Consider the following 16817-nt stretch of genomic DNA (forward strand, 5'->3'; position numbering starts at 1 on the left):
ACTTTATTTATCAGGGATCTGTTTGTTAGATCGGATGAAAACCATTTTGAGAAGTCCTAAAGTCCGGGGCTTGGCACCAAGTGAGAACCGGGCTACACGGCCATGGCCTAGTGGCCGAATGGAGCTGGCCAATGCCAATGGAAACAGAAACATTTACTTTAGGGTAAAAGACCAGTGTTTGGCACCAGTGGAGACAAGTATTTAGATGAAATCCACATTCACAACACACTGCATCCCTCACCCACCACACGCTTAACCCCCGCCCCCGGCCCTGGTTTAGCCATTATTCATAGTGTGACCTTTCCCCAACACAATTCTCTTTAGCCTGTGAGCCGGCACCACATCAGGCTGGCCAAACACATCCAGAGCTATACAGCACTTAGGCCTAGGCCTCGGAGCCTCCAAAACAGGGCTGTATAAAAGAGTCCTTCACCACACACATCCCAAAATGGATCGGGCAGGAAGTGGCTAAGGCCTACAGTCTTATAGGATACACAGCATTCACAGAGGTGATAGTGTGTTATCGACCATTTGGTTTTTTGAAGTGAGGGGTAAAGTTATTTGATATTCTAGTCGAGGTAGTGTGTAAAGAACAATATAAGACAGTCTGGAGTGATACATTTGTATAACAAAACAGAACACTGGTCCAGAAGTGACATTCAGTATGTTCCAGATATGTAGAATAGACATGCATTAAAATATATAAAATGTTCATTCTAATAATAAAGATATACAATGGAGTTTCATTTGAATAATATACATCTATCAAAATGCTTAAAATGGACATTTAGCAACATTTGGTTTCTATAAAAGGGTTCTGTGAGAGTATTATTTTGTTTACGGATGGTTGTGTTGTGGCGGTTGCAGCTGGAGAAATCCAATACAGATTTTGTTTTAGAGGAGCCAACATTAGAAGAGTAGGAATCCCCTCCCTCTTCTATCCAGAAGTGGTCCTAACAGTAGTGTGCAGCCCTGGGAGAAATTAGCTGGGCTGGGGCTGGGAGACAACACTACAATTACATCATGATCTTATTGAAGAAGAAAATATTGCCAAGATCTTATCTAGTCCAAGGGCTCGTTGTTTGGACTCGTTGACGCTTACAGCAGAGGAGTAAAGAGGGAGGGAAAAGGGGGGAGAGTCTGTGACAGAGAACTGAACCAACATACGAAGGCAGTGAGAGTGGAAACACAATTGTAAAGATAACCAATATGTCTGTTTAATGTCTCTTGCCAATCATGCACAGCATGGCGATTTGAAAACCAAAAATGGACTCAAACTATTTTGAGTCCATAAGTCAGTGTTAAACAGGATCATACAGGGAAAAAAGGGATTGAGGGGGACATGAATTTAAAAACAGGAAATATTTCTAATTAAGTTGAGTCAACTCACTTGGCCTTTCTAGTGTGAAGGAGAATGCTAGTAAATCTATAGGGCTACTCCAACCACACTGAAATTCAATACTACAGATAAAATCCAACACGATGTTTATGTTCTTCCTCCATGCTCTCCCACCCGTCTCCCTGAAGACATGAAAACGTTCAGATCAGTTAAATGGGCTGAAAGTTCATTACATTCATTCTGAGCTTTTTTATGAGGTCATATCCTAGAGAGGCTGGAGCACTCTGTCACATACTAAAACACACCAGTCAGAAGTGTGTTTGTGCGCATACATGCGTGTGGGAGGGGAGTGCCAGTAGACATCAGCCCATCTATGCTACTACGCTTGGTCTGCTAAGAACATCCACCTGGGGAATTCATCCTTCAGTCTGCACTAGTGGAAAATACACAAGAACTACAAATTACCCTCACATACAGTACTGGTCACATCACACAGATATAATATGTTTCTTAAATCAATCTTTGTGTATAACAACTACCCAATTCAACATACAGGAAATATCTTTGTACTCCATTTCCGAGCCTTCTTTGGTCTTTAGCCTGTCTGTGTGGGTGGGTGTTAAAAAAACAATTCCAAACATGTTCAGCCCACAGACCTTATAGGACAGCGTATAGCCCATCCTCTACCCAGCAAAAACGTAACTGGTCTATTATAATCCATTCAGCTTTGTGATTTCAGGTAGCCAAGCAGTCAGAGCATCTGCTCAGTAATTGAGAAGTTTCTAGGTGAACAACAAGGTGAACAATCTTTAGATCTGTGATTGAGCAAGACAGTTAAACCTAACTGCTGCAGGGTCATCTACTACTTATTTTTTGAATTGTGTTTTTAAGAGGTGACATGTAAATTGACTGCTTCTATCTCCTTGGCCAAGTCCCTGATGAAAAATAGTTAATGTTTTCTCAATGTTTTTCAGTGGATAAAGCTGGGGATCGGAAGAGAGCTCTTTTTAGCTAAAGCCAGGTAAGTCTATGGGCCAAATGCACCCTCTGAAATCCAAAAGGAGACAACACCTGTGAAATCGTAACTTGTCCAAAGCACCAGAACTCAAGGCTCCCAGTGGCGGGAGGCTTGATCCGGCTGTATCTGTAATGTTTAGGTAGACTGTCCTTATTATTCAATCTATAGAGAAGCAGGCTTTACAGTTCCCATTCGGTACATGCCACTAGGAGGAGGGAATAACTCCTCCTTGTACTCCCTGTGCTGCAGACAGATCACAGAATGGACCAAGTGATCACCATTATCAGGCTTCCCATGAGAAGCGGGGGTGGAGGGAAGGGACCAGCCTAACAGTCAGGACATATGAGGAAGAGGACCTCTTTTGGAATTTTGTTGGCCAAAGCCCCAGTGTCTAACGTAATAATGTCACTGCTCCTTCGACCTTCCCTCCTCATTCTCCTCCCCTAGTGAGGGAGCCCGGCTCTCGTTTTCTTTCTTTCATTGCGGTGCCTCCGTGTCGTACATGGCGCTCCTGAAGCTGCAGCCTCTGGGCCCTGCTAATTGTACAGACGTCTCCAGCCGCAGCACTCATCTAGAGGGGTCCAGAGACAGCGCTCAGAGCGCGGGAGGACACGGGGAAAGTGTGCGAGAGCCGCGGGAGGACACGGGGGAGGTGTGCGAGAGCCGCCTGTGACACATTGCTGGCAGGCCGTCTGACGCGGCGAGAAACACACAGCAGTCTAATCTCACAGCACTGATCGCTGCTCCGCCTCTTTACTCCCCTCTGGGTTCCTCGTGTGCTCACAGGAAATGATACATGTTCAATTAAGCTACAACACACTGTGTGTGTGTGTGTGTGTGTTCCACCCACCTTGGAAGGGGCTGGAGGCCTGCTGTGCCAGGCTGAGGTGCTCGTCACTCAGGTGGTAGACTGGCTGGTGCTGGTTGATCTCCACACTGGTGCACACGTTACTCTCCCCATGGAGGAAGAACGTGAACGAGCATGATAGGTGTTCACTGTGGGAGGGGGGAGAGAAAGCACAATGAGTCATATCAGCTTGGACCTTTCTGGAAGCAGAAGTGCGCGCACTGTGGAATGACACAATGGAAGAAGAACGAGGGGACAAATTCCCCAAAAAAATTCATTTTCCTGTTAATGGACGGAGAATGGAATAGAGGGGGAAAAATAACAAACAGGAGGAAGATGAAATAGGAATTGTCTCTTTTACATTAGATTACATTGATGTCTTTAGGCCACAAAAACCTCCAACTTGACAGGTCTCCTAGCGGGATAACATTAAAAGAAGCAATAAGGGAATTGGGCCACTGATTTACTGCAGACATAATCTAGGGCTAACTAACAACTACTTAATCTGTTCATTACAGTTTCACTTAATCATTTAATCATATAAAATAGCCAGCCATTAAATGCAAGTGTGTCAACATTTCTGGGGGGGATTCCAATTTCTGTTCAACGATTTTTTTCAAAACAACATGGCCATCATATTTACCATGTTGGAATTCAACTGCAAATAAAAAGTGTTATGGCCATCACATTTAACACGCTGGAATTCAACTACAATTACAAGGCGTGAGGGCCATCACATTTACCATGCTGTATGCTCAATAACTGTGCAAAAGTTGGAGACAAATGGCGCAACACCACAAATTATCATAAACCACTTCAAAATATAACTCGTCATTTTTTATAAACTTTATCATACCAATAAAATAATGAACAGCGGGAGTTGTAAGTATGGGTTGTAAGCACTTGTTTGGCCCATTTATTCTGTTACAAAGAGTCTACATGTCTTCTTTGCAACGGGCTTTGATGCTCCAGCAGCATTAAGACTTGCAGGAGGGCGATGGGTGGAGTAGCCATGGAAATCTTTAAAGCAGGTCATCCGAGTTCATTGCTTGCTTGGATTTATATCGGCCTAAATAAATAGGTCTTCTTTATAGACTCACCTCTGACTATTCATAAATAATTCAACCGTAATTTACATTGTTAAAGGAATAATTTGCTAATCTTGTGTCAAATAGACAGCTCCATTAAACCCACCAACCTGGCATAGTAACTTGATTTAATCAACTCCAATCAATATGCTATTGACAATCTGTGTGTATTTCTTTTTTAATAGTTATTAATTGCATATTCATTGGCTTCCCATTCATACTTTCTGTGTTGAGTCATTATCTTATAATGAGAGCTGATGGGAGGCCTTGGTTAAAAAAAGATCCATATTTCTAAGGAATGGATAAATACTGGATATTGAAGCTGACTTGGCTTTGATTAACTAATTAACTTTTTAGGGCACTGTGTGTGTGTGTGTGTGTGTTTGCCTAATCAGAAAGTTTCCTACAGTAGCTTCCATGTCTGGACGCAATAATAACCAAAGGATGTGCCCTAATTTAATCATATTGCAATAACCTATTCTCAGCTGTTTAGCCTAGATCATCTCTCAGTATTGCATCTGCTTTATGAACATAATTGCCACAGCTTACTTCTTAAAGTAAGAATGGCCACAGGAGTGATAGCATTTCACAAACAGACAAGACCGTTTGGAAAGGGACTTTCAGCTTCATGTTGTCAAATTCATGCTTCCTGCCAGAACAGGTGTGCTGCACTCACGAAACAAGCGTTAGCTATGTAGAAATGTATTTGAAATGCTAATTTCACAATTTGTTATAGCCCATAAGCTTCCAACCAGTGACACCTTACCTTCTGAGCATCCTACATTGGTCATGTACAAAATGTTCATGCTTTTACTTTAGATTTAAAGGCATTTTTGCAACATTTGAGGCATTATTGAAAAAGGCTGGTAGGCAATACTACCTGAATATTTTACTAAACTCTGGAAAACCCATTGGACGTGGTATATGAGTTTCCTGCTGGGATGACAATGTAATTGTGTTCTACATATAACTCACTAAACCTTTCTATCAAAACAGCCCAGTACCCCACGAGTATGTGGAAGGCAGTGGGCTACATCAAAAATGAAATTGATAATGACACTGTAATGACTCGTTCCAAATGCTTTATTAGAAACTGCATTATATATTAACAGGTGAGGCGTTGCAGAGTTGCAATTTAAAGGAGTGGATCAAAGGGGGGTGCCTCCATAGAGGAGCAGATCTTCCTCTCCTTCTACCCCTGGCAGGACTGCTGCAGAGGATTCAAGAAATGGGGAATAAAAAAGGAGCAAAAAAGCAACGGTATCAGATTATATTTCTATACAATTATACTCCCTTTTTTGCTTTTAAACAACTTTATATAAGTAGTGGATCTTTTTAAATTGCCAAATAAAATAATAGAGTAGAATAGAAAAAGGTTATTATTAGGTTTGCCCAAAATGGAGAAAAAAAGGTGCCTTTCCAATTTAAGACATAAAAATAAGTATTTCTGTATTAGTTTGCTATACTTATTGAGAATAATAACTGCAGTGGAAATGAATACCAAGAGCTTTTGTCTTCATATCAGCTGTGATGCTTAAAAAATTTGTCCTGAGCTGTTTTGTTCATAAAAATCAATAAAAGCATGGAATAGCAACGTAAGGGCGAAAACATTATCTGAATGGTTAATGACTATACAGACAACAGCTTTGAGGGCATGTTAACCAAGCTGCCCTATAATCTCTCCAATGTCTCTGAACATTTCCAAGACAGAAAAAAACCTCACTGTCCACAGACACAACGGTAAAGTCTTCACCAGGAACACAGCAGTAGTCTTCACCACAGACACAGAAGTAAAGTCGCCACCACAGACACAGAGGTTAAGTCACCACCACAGACACAGAGGTTAAGTCACCACCACAGACACAGAGGTTAAGTCACCACCACAGACACAGAAGTAAAGTCGCCACCACAGACACAGAGGTTAAGTCACCACCACAGACACAGAGGTTAAGTCACCACCACAGACACAGAGGTTAAGTCACCACCACAGACACAGAGGTTAAGTCACCACCACAGACACAGAAGTAAAGTCGCCACCACAACCCTCACACTGCACATTTGCATTTCATAACTTTGCCTTTGGTATTTGTAATTAATTTGGACATTTTGTACATTAGATTTTACTTTGACATTACAGACTTTTTGTGATGATCAGTGGCAAAAACTGTTCGTGTTGTAATACAATAAAATGTGAAAAGAATACTTTGGAGGGCTACTGCAGATTGGAGTCAGCTGTTTTCAAAGAGCCATGAGAATGACTGCTAGATCAGAGTCAGCTAATATAAAAGAGCTGGGAGGTCAAAACACAGGTGTAATAAATTTGTCCTCCTGCTGGTTATGAGGAGAAACCAGGCTCGGTTAGTGAGGTGTGTCAGACAGGACCGCCCAGAAGCAGAGCACTGAGGTGTTTTGTTTGGGTGCGTTTGTGTGTTGATGGGGGGGGGGGGGGGTCAGCAATTCTGAGAGTGGAGGAAGGCTCACACCTCATTTATTTTCTAGGATGGCAGATATTACAAACACATTCAGTAGCACGCACACACAGGACAAGCCTCCACAGCTGTGACAGCTCAACCAATCAGCTTTGGGGGTGTGACAGAGACAGAGTAAGGGGTGGGGCATGTGCTCTGTCCCCTCTGTTACCATGGCACTGCGGAGGCACAATGGAGAGAGCAGGTCTAGACTACCATCAGTGGAGCGGGGGGGGAGGAAGGAGGGAGGCCAGTGTGTATCTGTCTGGCACTCTAAGTCTGTTGGTGTAGATCAGTCTGTGAGGCGGTGTACATCGGTCATAAGTGAGGACAAATGACTCCAGTGCTTTTACAAACACTAATGCAGGGTTGGATCCAAACCCCAGAAAGCGGAGGTGGCTAAAAAGTACACCACAAACCCCCTGGCCTCGGCTGCGCCGACATGCCTGCAGTGGCCTCGGCTGCGCCGACATGCCTGCAGTGGCCTCGGCTGCGCCGACATGCCTGCAGTGGCCTCGGCTGCGCCGACATGCCTGCAGTGGCCTCGGCTGCGCCGACATGCCTGCAGTGGCCTCGGCTGAGTGCTGCGCCACCATGAGCCCATTGGAACTGTCACGACCAGGACATTCACGCTGACAGTGCCAAACAAACTCCATTAGCCCAAAATTCTCTCCTACAGGAGAGAAAGCTGTTGGAACCCAGCCTGAGAGAGCAAGCAGTCTAAAGTCTAATATCTCCTACTCTACAGTGCAGCTGACTCGATTCCTAAGGGAACCCAAACAGTTGCTCTCTCAGATTTCTGATGGAACCAAAACACAGTTGGCGATTTTTGACGGAACACAAACAGTCTCTCTCTTTCTGTGGTCTTCCTGCTCTCGGCCTCTGTAAATCCTGATTGGCCATTAGCTCAAGAGGACATGACACAATAAGATAATCCACTGAGGGGCGGGGCCTGATCCGTGGTGCACCTTAAACACCAGGTGGTCAATTGAATTTACCTTGTTTAGGTTGGCAGAGGAAAGTCATGGATATGATATGGCAAATGTCTGCCTTGAGGTGCCGAGACTAGGTGCAGAGACCACAGGGCAGAGACCAGGGGCAATACCTGGTATTACGGTCATCAGACCAGTACACATCACATACCTAGATCCCTCTGCCCAACATGGTGGGAAAAAAGTGCATCATTAGACAATTCCATTCCATGTTTATTTCAGTAATCAGGTATGGACCAATGGGTTTCTTAGAGTAGCTTTGGTTTGAAAACCTTGAGAGAGAGTGGTCACATTCCTCAGGTGTTTGGCTCGCAGTGCTAAAACCGGGCTGCCGGTTGGCTGTTGCACACTTCCTGACATTTAGCGGCTTGTGTGGACACACATCAGCAGGACACTTACCATGCACAGCGTGTCGCATACCAGTAGATCCGCAGAAACACTGGTAGTAGTGATTATGTCGGTTCAATGCAGTTACATGTACACGATGCAGTTACATATACATGATAGTCTACATCTTTTTTAGGAGGACAGTTGGCTGTAGCAGCACCAGAACATAACACTCTTTGGTATTTAAAGTATTTACTTCACAGTGCTTTCCAACCTTTACGTAGCATAGGACCAACACTGTTTTGTCACCGCTTTCTTGTCAACACAACTGGACTAAAATCACAAGGACAGAAATATAAAAGACAGGGATGTCTTTAACCACTAAGTAACTGCTTAGAATGAGCACCAAACCATATCCAGACCCCTGGCTCGACTAAGGAATGTTTGGCGGTAAAATACACAGACACACACGCACGTCCTCCGAGGGGAGCGCAACGCCACCAGAGCCCCAGGTCACATGGGAGCAGCAGAGAAAACAACAGCGCTGGAACGGGAGGAACGCCTGGTAAGGAGGAGTGGGTGCGGAGAGAAAACACGACTGGTGTAACCTCCCTTTGGCCCTGCACACATGTCCACTTCACAACCCTAACAGGCTCTGGCACAGGCCAATATGCGTTTTAATGTGCTTCTAAAGGGCTCTGGGTAGAATCGGGACGTGTGCTGCGCGGTAGCGGAGGACCTATCAGGCGTCTGTGTGTAGCTGCGCGTTCTCCGCGGGCCAGATGGTGTTAGTATTAGAGACAGTGAAGGGGCTGCTAATACCGCGGTGAGGACGCTGCCACTGGTAATCTCACTTTCCTGTGGAAGAGCCATATTTATCTGCTCTGCAGGATCTCCAACCCCCTCCCTCCCTCTGTTCAGTAGGGATGCAACCTGATGGATCCACAGAGCTGCCTGCCTGGTCACATGGCCAAACACTGGTGGTCTCTCAGGAATTTGTGTTGCTAGAGAGAACACTTGGGGGGCGCGCACGGGATGGGTTGATGACTGCACGTGCTTGTGTGTGTGTGTATATAAAACTCATAATTGCTACCTAGTTCGTGCCAACACAGAGGTGGGACTTCCACTTCATAATAGTTTTAGTTACGGATTCTAGAGACTGATGGGCAGTGACATTTCCGCACTATTTTGTGTCTGGTGTATGTTTGTGTATCTACGTGTGGACAGTGTTTGCCTACCGCTGTTAAAAGGTTGCTAGCACTCCAGAACATAAGGTGCATTTAAGTTGTTTCTTTCTGTATGGACAGCAATGCTATCATAGTTAGCTATGGCTCATGGAATTCAGATCCAAACTGCTCGCTGAGATATCAGAAGGGTATTCATTAATCATGAGTTTACCTAGCAAGTAGAAGAAAACAGAATGACCATTGAGTTTCACTGCTCCCTACAGTACAGTGATGAGGAATTTTCTAATGGTGTCAACAAAATATAAGACATTAGAATAATAGTAAATGTGTAGAATAGTTCACAAACATGCAAATCAGGGGGACATTGTATTTTTCTTTGTGAACCTATTTTGAATACATCGTTAATAAACATCACATATCCATAAAGATGTATGTTTGGAGAGTCCACGGACTCATGATGTCATTCTATTACAAGATTTAAATCCACACCACTTCCTGTAGTTCAATAACAAAGAGACGTTTTCCTACTCAATGTGTTCTATTCTTTCATAGCAGACACCCCATTGTGTGTTTTACTAGGGTTTCTGTCTAAAAGAGGTATGTTTTTCTAGGGTCCCATGAACATGTGGGTCCCATGAACACACAGGTTAGACAAGCTGTCAGACAAGCTGATAACAACCAGCCCATTCAATAAAAAAGAACCTGATTTATGTAATGTTACATCCATCTGCTGGAAATGTAACAGAAGCTAGATTAAGCTGAACGTCAACACCATCTGTTGTTTAGTACATTTATTGAACACATGTTCAAAAGTGGAAAGGCAGAGCTATCAGGCAAAATATGTCAGCATAATAATAGAAATTGCTTGTTATGCATAAGTTAACTGATCCTTTAGCATTTGAAAGCTTTTGGGAAATGTGACCAATAAGAGTTCAGATCAGGTCATAAACAAGTCTGTTTGAAGCTGACCAATTGAGGACAGTCATCCTCCCTCCCATTGGAAACGCACAGTCCCCATCCCAGGGTGCATCTCCCTGCTGCCATGACAACATGGAGGTTCGCTCCACCCTCCCTGCCTGCCTAGAAAGACAACACAGCAGGGCATTCTCTATAACACACACACGCACACTTCAAAAGCAGAAGAATTCAGACAGGTGCCTGAGGGCAATCAAGGCCGGGCTCACACGCCAAAACCGGACCTGGGACACGTTCTCCTTCTCATGCCTCGTGTCTGGAACTGACAGCACAGATCACAACACAAAGCAAAACCAAAGCTGCAGGAATCTACAGCATACCCACTTCAAATGGGAGGTCACCTAAAACCACCCCTTAATAGAAAGAAGGAGAGAGAAGAGGGGAAGTGAAGAACAAACACAGACGGGTGGAGAAAGAGACAGAAGAGGGGATGGAGAGAGGAGAGGGGAGGGGAGGATGTAGAGCAACAGAACACTTCATTAGTCTGTGTGTGTGTGTGTGTGTGTGTGTGTGTGTGCGCGGGCACGTTTGTGTGTGTGAGGGAGAGAAGTGATGTAAGAATTTCAAAAACTCAGACAGGTGGCAACACAGGTGCCCAATGGTAGTCCTAGGTGACGCCATTCAGAACGCCACAGGAGGAAAGGTGGAACTGGCCAAACAGAGAACACGGCAGATGGAAGGACATCTGAAGCTGAAAGTCTGATATCAGTAAGTATCCGACAGAATTAGCCAACACAACACACTTCAACACACACACCCATTAAGGGAGCAGTGTTGGTCTGACAGACTGAAACAACTGTGATCAACACCTGTCCTCGACTTCCAGGACCACGGCACGGCCACACTGGGTGTGTTTGTATGTGCTAAAAAAATGATCATGATCTGTCACATTTAGCAAGAAGTATCTAATCAAACAGTGAGGGCAAAAAAAGTCCCACCTCTCCATAGACCCAATACCATGAAAGGATGAGTTGGGATTTAAAGTCTGTAGTGCAGCTGACAGGGTTTTGGGTTTCATTCTTTTGGTCCAGTACCAAAACATATGAAAATGTATGCACTTACTAATGTATGTCACTCTGGATAAGGGGATCTCTTAAATGAACGACATGTTACTGTCAGGGACTGAATAACCACCTCTGAGTCAACAAAAAGCCCAGAGAGAGCCTCAGTCTATGGCTACTCCATGCAATATACAAACCGTTCAAAAGTTCGGGGTCACTTAGAAATGTGCATCAATTAGACCTTGGCATGTTAGCTGTCAACATGCTTTCTGAAGCACCTCCCACAAGTTGGACTGGCTTGAGATCGGGTAACTGTGCTGGCCATACCATTGTAGACAGAATTCCAGCTGCCCGCTTCTTTCCTCAATAGTTGTTGCATAGTTTGGTGCTGTACTTTGGGTCATTGTCCTGTTGTAAGAGAAAACTGGCTCCAATCAAGTGCTGTCCACAGGGTATGGCATGTTGTTGCAAAATGGAGTGATAGCGTTCCTTCTTCAAGTTACCTTTTACCCTGTACAAATCTCCCACTTTACCACTACCCAGACAATCACATAGCCTCCACCATGCTTTACAGAGGGCATCAAGCACTCCTCCAGCATCTTTCCATTTGATCTGTGTTTCACAAGTGTTCTTTGTGATCTGAACACCTCAGACTTGTTGTTCCATAACACTGTTTTCGAAAACATTCCTCTGTCCAGTTTCTGTGTTCTTTTGTCTATCTTAATCTTTTCTTTTTATTAGCCAGTCTGAGATATGGCTTTTTCTTTGCAACTCTGTCTAGAAGGCCAGCATCCCAGAGTCGCCTCTTCAATGTTGATGTTGAGACTGGTGTTTTGCGGGTACTATTTAGTGAAGCTGCTAGGTGAGGACCTGTGAGGCGTCTGTTTCTCAAACTAGACACTCAAATGTTTTTGTCCTCTTACTCAGTTGTGCAGCAGGGCCTCCCACTCCTCTTTCTATTCTAGTTAGAGCCAGTATGCACAGTTGTATGAAATGTTCAGCTTCTTGGCAATTTCTTGCATGGAATAGCCTTAATTTCTCATAACAAGAAGACTCAGATTCAGAAGAATGTTCTTTGTTTCTGGCCATTTTGAGCATGTAATCAAACCCACAATTGCTGGTGCTCCAGATACTCAAGTAGTCTAAAGAAGGTTTTATTGCTCCTTTAATCAACACAACAGTTTTCTGCTGTGCTAACATAATTGCAAAATGGTTTTGTAATGTTCAATTAGCTTTTAAAAATTATAAAGTTGGATTAGCAAACACGTGCCATTGGAACACAGGAGATATACAATAGGCCTACGTTGATATTCCATTAAAAAAAATAATCTGCCGTTACCAGCTACAACATTACAGCTACAGTCATGTACAACATTAACAATGTCTAAACTGTATTTATGATCAATATGATGCTATTTTAATGGCCAGTGAGGGTAAACCTTTGAACAATAGAGTATACAATAGTGTGACTATTTTTGTGAGACTGAACTTACTGAGTAAAGTATTTATTCTGTGATTCAAAAATCCAAATACTGCAAAGAGTGGCATTAAATCAAGTAGTATTTCTGGTGTTTGATCATAAAAGAACCACACCCCCAACTATGATTACATCTAGCCTGAGCCAGCCACTTTATAATATAAAAGAGAAGCAACCCAGCTAAGACCCTACAACACAAGTTCTAAAGAAGCAAGAACTACAATGCCTAGTGTCAGTGCAGTATTTATCAATGTTACAATTTGGTGATTGGTGCTTGGCTGCACAAGACACGTGGGTGAGGTGTTGTGGGAGATCATAGATTGGTAGACTTAGTCCATTAAACCAATGCCTATCGCACCGGGAATTTCTCACAACTTTCTTATTGGCTACTGAAGGCCAGGGCTGAAGGATGGTTGGGGAAGAAGGGTCTGGAAACGAAGTTAAGGGCAGAGCAAACAACACTCAAACTGCCTTGTTTACAATCCTGGCACTGATCTAGGATCAGTTTATGTCCACAACTGTCGTGTGGGCACACCGTTAGGCGCACAATACCAATGTTCCTGGACGAGTAGTTAGGCAAAGCGATCTCATCTATAGGATTCCCAGGGGCATTGGAAAGTGACAGCATGCCCGAGGAAGGTGTGTGTGGAAAGAACAAAGCTATAGCCGCTTGGGTGGATTGAGGTTGGTGGGGAAAAATGCCTTGGCGGTGCGTTTACGGTGGCTCTCCTGGGAGAAATGTAAACACATCCATGGTGAGAAACATACCCAGGTGGGAGTCTCCAGCTGGCCACTGGGGAAGCAAAGCAAACTCTTTCACAATTCTACTGGCTGAATTTCTTCTCACCTCAAAACGGCGTGCTTAACAGACTAACAGCTCAAACAACCCTCTGAGGAAATATATAAAAAGAAAAATAAGCAACTCTGCCACTTGAAAGTTGGTGGTTAAAAGACCCTCCTGCCGGGGCTCCACACGGCGCACTGGTCTAAGTCACCGCTTGGCAGTGCAACTGCTTTTCCGGGGCCCAGGGTTTGTATCCTCTTCGCGCCATACTGACAATGCCCAGGGGTTCAGCCCGGTGGTTCATCCCCGGGGTAGGGAGAAGGACGGGAGTGCCTTGTCACATTGCACTCTAGCCACTCCATCTGTTATGGTAAGACGCCTATAAATTGTCAATGGATAGTTGGGGAACGCACTACCTCAGAGTGTAGGAGCTAGAGACAACCAGGTTGATTGAGCAGTGTGATGTAAATCAGACCGGCTTGGGAGGATATGGTCTGAGGAACTATGTTCTGCTCAGTGGCCGTTCCACACCTGTTGTGGAGTAACGGCAAAGTGACAAGGCCATAATTGGGAATTGGACAACAAGAAATCGAGAGGGGGAGAAAAATGGGGTTTAAAAAAAAAAAAAGCTACATCAATTGTTGCGACCAGGCATAACATTAAAACATAGGCCCTGCGTTGGGAACGTTTACAGTCAAGCCTTTCACTGCTTAGTCTGGCCTCCGGGGCTAAGTGGCTGAAACAGGAACAAACTGCTGAGTGCACAACAACAACAACATCCTAAGGAGAACCTGGCTGGTCTCTTTCTGGGTGGGTGCAGAACTATTTATATCCTCTCCCCTTGACTACAGAGAGTGGAGACTGGAGAGAGGACCTCGCTCTGCTGGCTAAGGATTCCCAGGCTGAAGAAATTCTATTGTCCTTTTTCCTCGACTGGGGCCTGACTAAACTCAGCAGGAGGATGGGACTTAGAGAGACAAGAAAGAAGAGAAAGAAAGAAGTGCTATTCATTGATAAAAATCAAGCCAACGCATTCTCATAAGGGCAATGAAATCCCTCAGCTTTTCAATATCAAAATTAACATACAGTGGATATAAAAAGTATACCCACCCCTGTTAAAATGCCAGTTTCTTGTGATGTAAAATGAGACAAAGATAAATCCTGTCAGAACATTTTCCACATTTAATGTGACCTATAATTCAATTGAAAAACAAACTGAAATCTTTGAGGGGGAAAAATAAAAAATGAAATACTCACAATAACCTGGCTGCATAAGTGTGCACACCATAAAACGAATACTTTGATGAAACACCTTTGGATTTTATGACAGCACGGCAATATTTGCCTCCAAATCTGTCAGATTTCGAGGACATCTCCTGTGCACAGCCCTCTTCAGATCACCCCACAGATGTTCCATTGGATTCAGGTCTGGGCTCAGGATGGGCCATTCCAAAATGTTAATCTTCTTCTGGTGAAGCCATGCTATTGTGGATTTGGATGTGTGTTTTGGGTCGTTATCGTGCTGAAAGGTGAACTTCATCTTCAGCTTTCTAACGGACACCTGAAGGTTTGGTGCCAGAATTGCCTGGTATTTGGAACTGTTTGTAATCCCCTCCACCCTGACTAAGGCCCCGGTTCCAGCTGAAGAAAAACAGCCCCAAAGCATGATACTACCACAACCATGCTTCACTGTGGGTATGGTTTTCGTTGGGTGTTGTTTTTGTGCCAAACATACCTTTTGGAATTATGGCCAAAAAGTTCAACCTTGGTTTCATCAGACCATAACGCATTTTCCCACATGCTTTTGGGGAAATTTGGGGGGCTTCCGTCTTGTCACCCTACCCCATAGCCCATTCATATGAAGGATATGGGAGATTGTTGTCACATGTAGCACACAGCCAGTACTTGCCAGAAATTCCTGCAGTTCCTTTAATGTTGCTGTAGGCCTCTTGGAAGCCTCCCTGACCACTCATCTTGTCTTTCCATCAATTTTGGAGGGACGTCCAGTTCTTGGTAATGTCTTTGTTGTGCCATATTTTCTCCCCTTGATGATGACTGTCTTCACTTTGATCCATGGTATATCTAACGCTTTGGAAATTATTTTGTACCCTTCTCTTGACTGATATCTTTCAACAATGAGATCCCTCTGATGCTTTGGAAGCTCTCTGCGGACCATGGCTTTTGCTCTGAGATGCAACTTATAAAATGTCAGAAAAATCAACAGCTGAACTTTATTTGTGATTAATCAGAGTCACTTTAAATAATGGCAGGGGTGTAATTACTTCTATTTAACATTAGTTTGAATGTGATTGGTTAATTCTGAACACAGCCACATCCCCAGTTATAAGAGGGTTTTGCACACTTATGCAATCAGGTTATGGTAAGGTTTTTAATTTTAATTTTTCCCCCTCAAAGAATTCAGGTTGTTTTCAATTGAATTGTTGACATTATAGGTCACATTAAAAGAGGAAAAGGTTCTGACATGATTTATCTTTGTCTCATTCTTTTACATCACAAAAACCTGGCATTTTAACAGGGGTGTGTAGACTTTATATCCATTGCAGTTCAGTGGACAGAAGCTGGACCTGACTGTATATGATATGGTCATTAAACAGCCTTCAGACTCAAATCAAACAGCCAAAAGATTTACAGGGCTGGACATTAACGATGGCCCCGGGAAAGCAACAAGTCGAGTCGGACTAATAAAAAAGAAGAAAAAGAAAAGAGATTGAAATAAGTTACGCATTATAAACTTGATATCCTCCAGTTGCTTCGTAATCTGGCACACGCACAAATTACCACTTTGCAACTCCTTTCACGTGCTGTTGGCCAGTCGAGTGTTAAGTAGTGATGTGACGCTTTGCTGCCTGGTAGACATTTAAAAACTTGCGCAAGTCACTCAAATGAAGAAGGCAGCGAAGGAATTCTACGAGCTACAATGAAAGCCAACTAACTTTACCTCAGTGCAAAACAATTTACCGGTTTCGACTTTGCAGAAACGCAGATGCACTGTGTCATCTGTCGTCCCCGGCTAGAGCGGACAAATGTGGGTGTTTTTAAAAAGGCACTGACAACTTTCGCAAACAGTCCCTGACCAGCCATGCCGATAGCAAACTGCACCTGGTCTGCATGACTGCCAAGCGCTTGGCTGACAATCTGTCTTCAGGGCCCTTGACCATACTGGTCAGGAATTTAAATGCCCTCTGGGTGATTGCACGACTTATAACAACCGCATGCCTAGTAAATAAGACGGACAAGCTGGTCACCTTGTTCCCCAGGGATTTGTTGACTTATCTTTTTATTCATTTTTATAT

General features: G+C 43.8%; 1 protein-coding gene across 3 annotated transcripts in view; it reads right to left on the minus strand.

Annotated features, from left to right (window-relative positions):
* The window catches only part of med13a (mediator complex subunit 13a), a 94437-nt gene that overhangs the window by 40105 nt on the left and 37515 nt on the right, over positions 1 to 16817 (minus strand). For all 3 annotated transcript variants that reach the window (XR_004575935.1, XM_013134462.3, XM_010870717.5), the window contains exon 4: positions 3208 to 3353. Coding sequence is in view for 2 of the 3 variants with exons in the window: in XM_013134462.3 (XP_012989916.2) it covers positions 3208 to 3353 (146 nt within the window). In the remaining variant the exon portion in view is untranslated. The remainder of the gene's footprint in view (positions 1 to 3207; positions 3354 to 16817) is intronic.

Source organism: Esox lucius, chromosome 7 (assembly GCF_011004845.1).
Source record: "Esox lucius isolate fEsoLuc1 chromosome 7, fEsoLuc1.pri, whole genome shotgun sequence".
NCBI classification, from domain to species: Eukaryota; Metazoa; Chordata; class Actinopteri; order Esociformes; family Esocidae; genus Esox; species Esox lucius.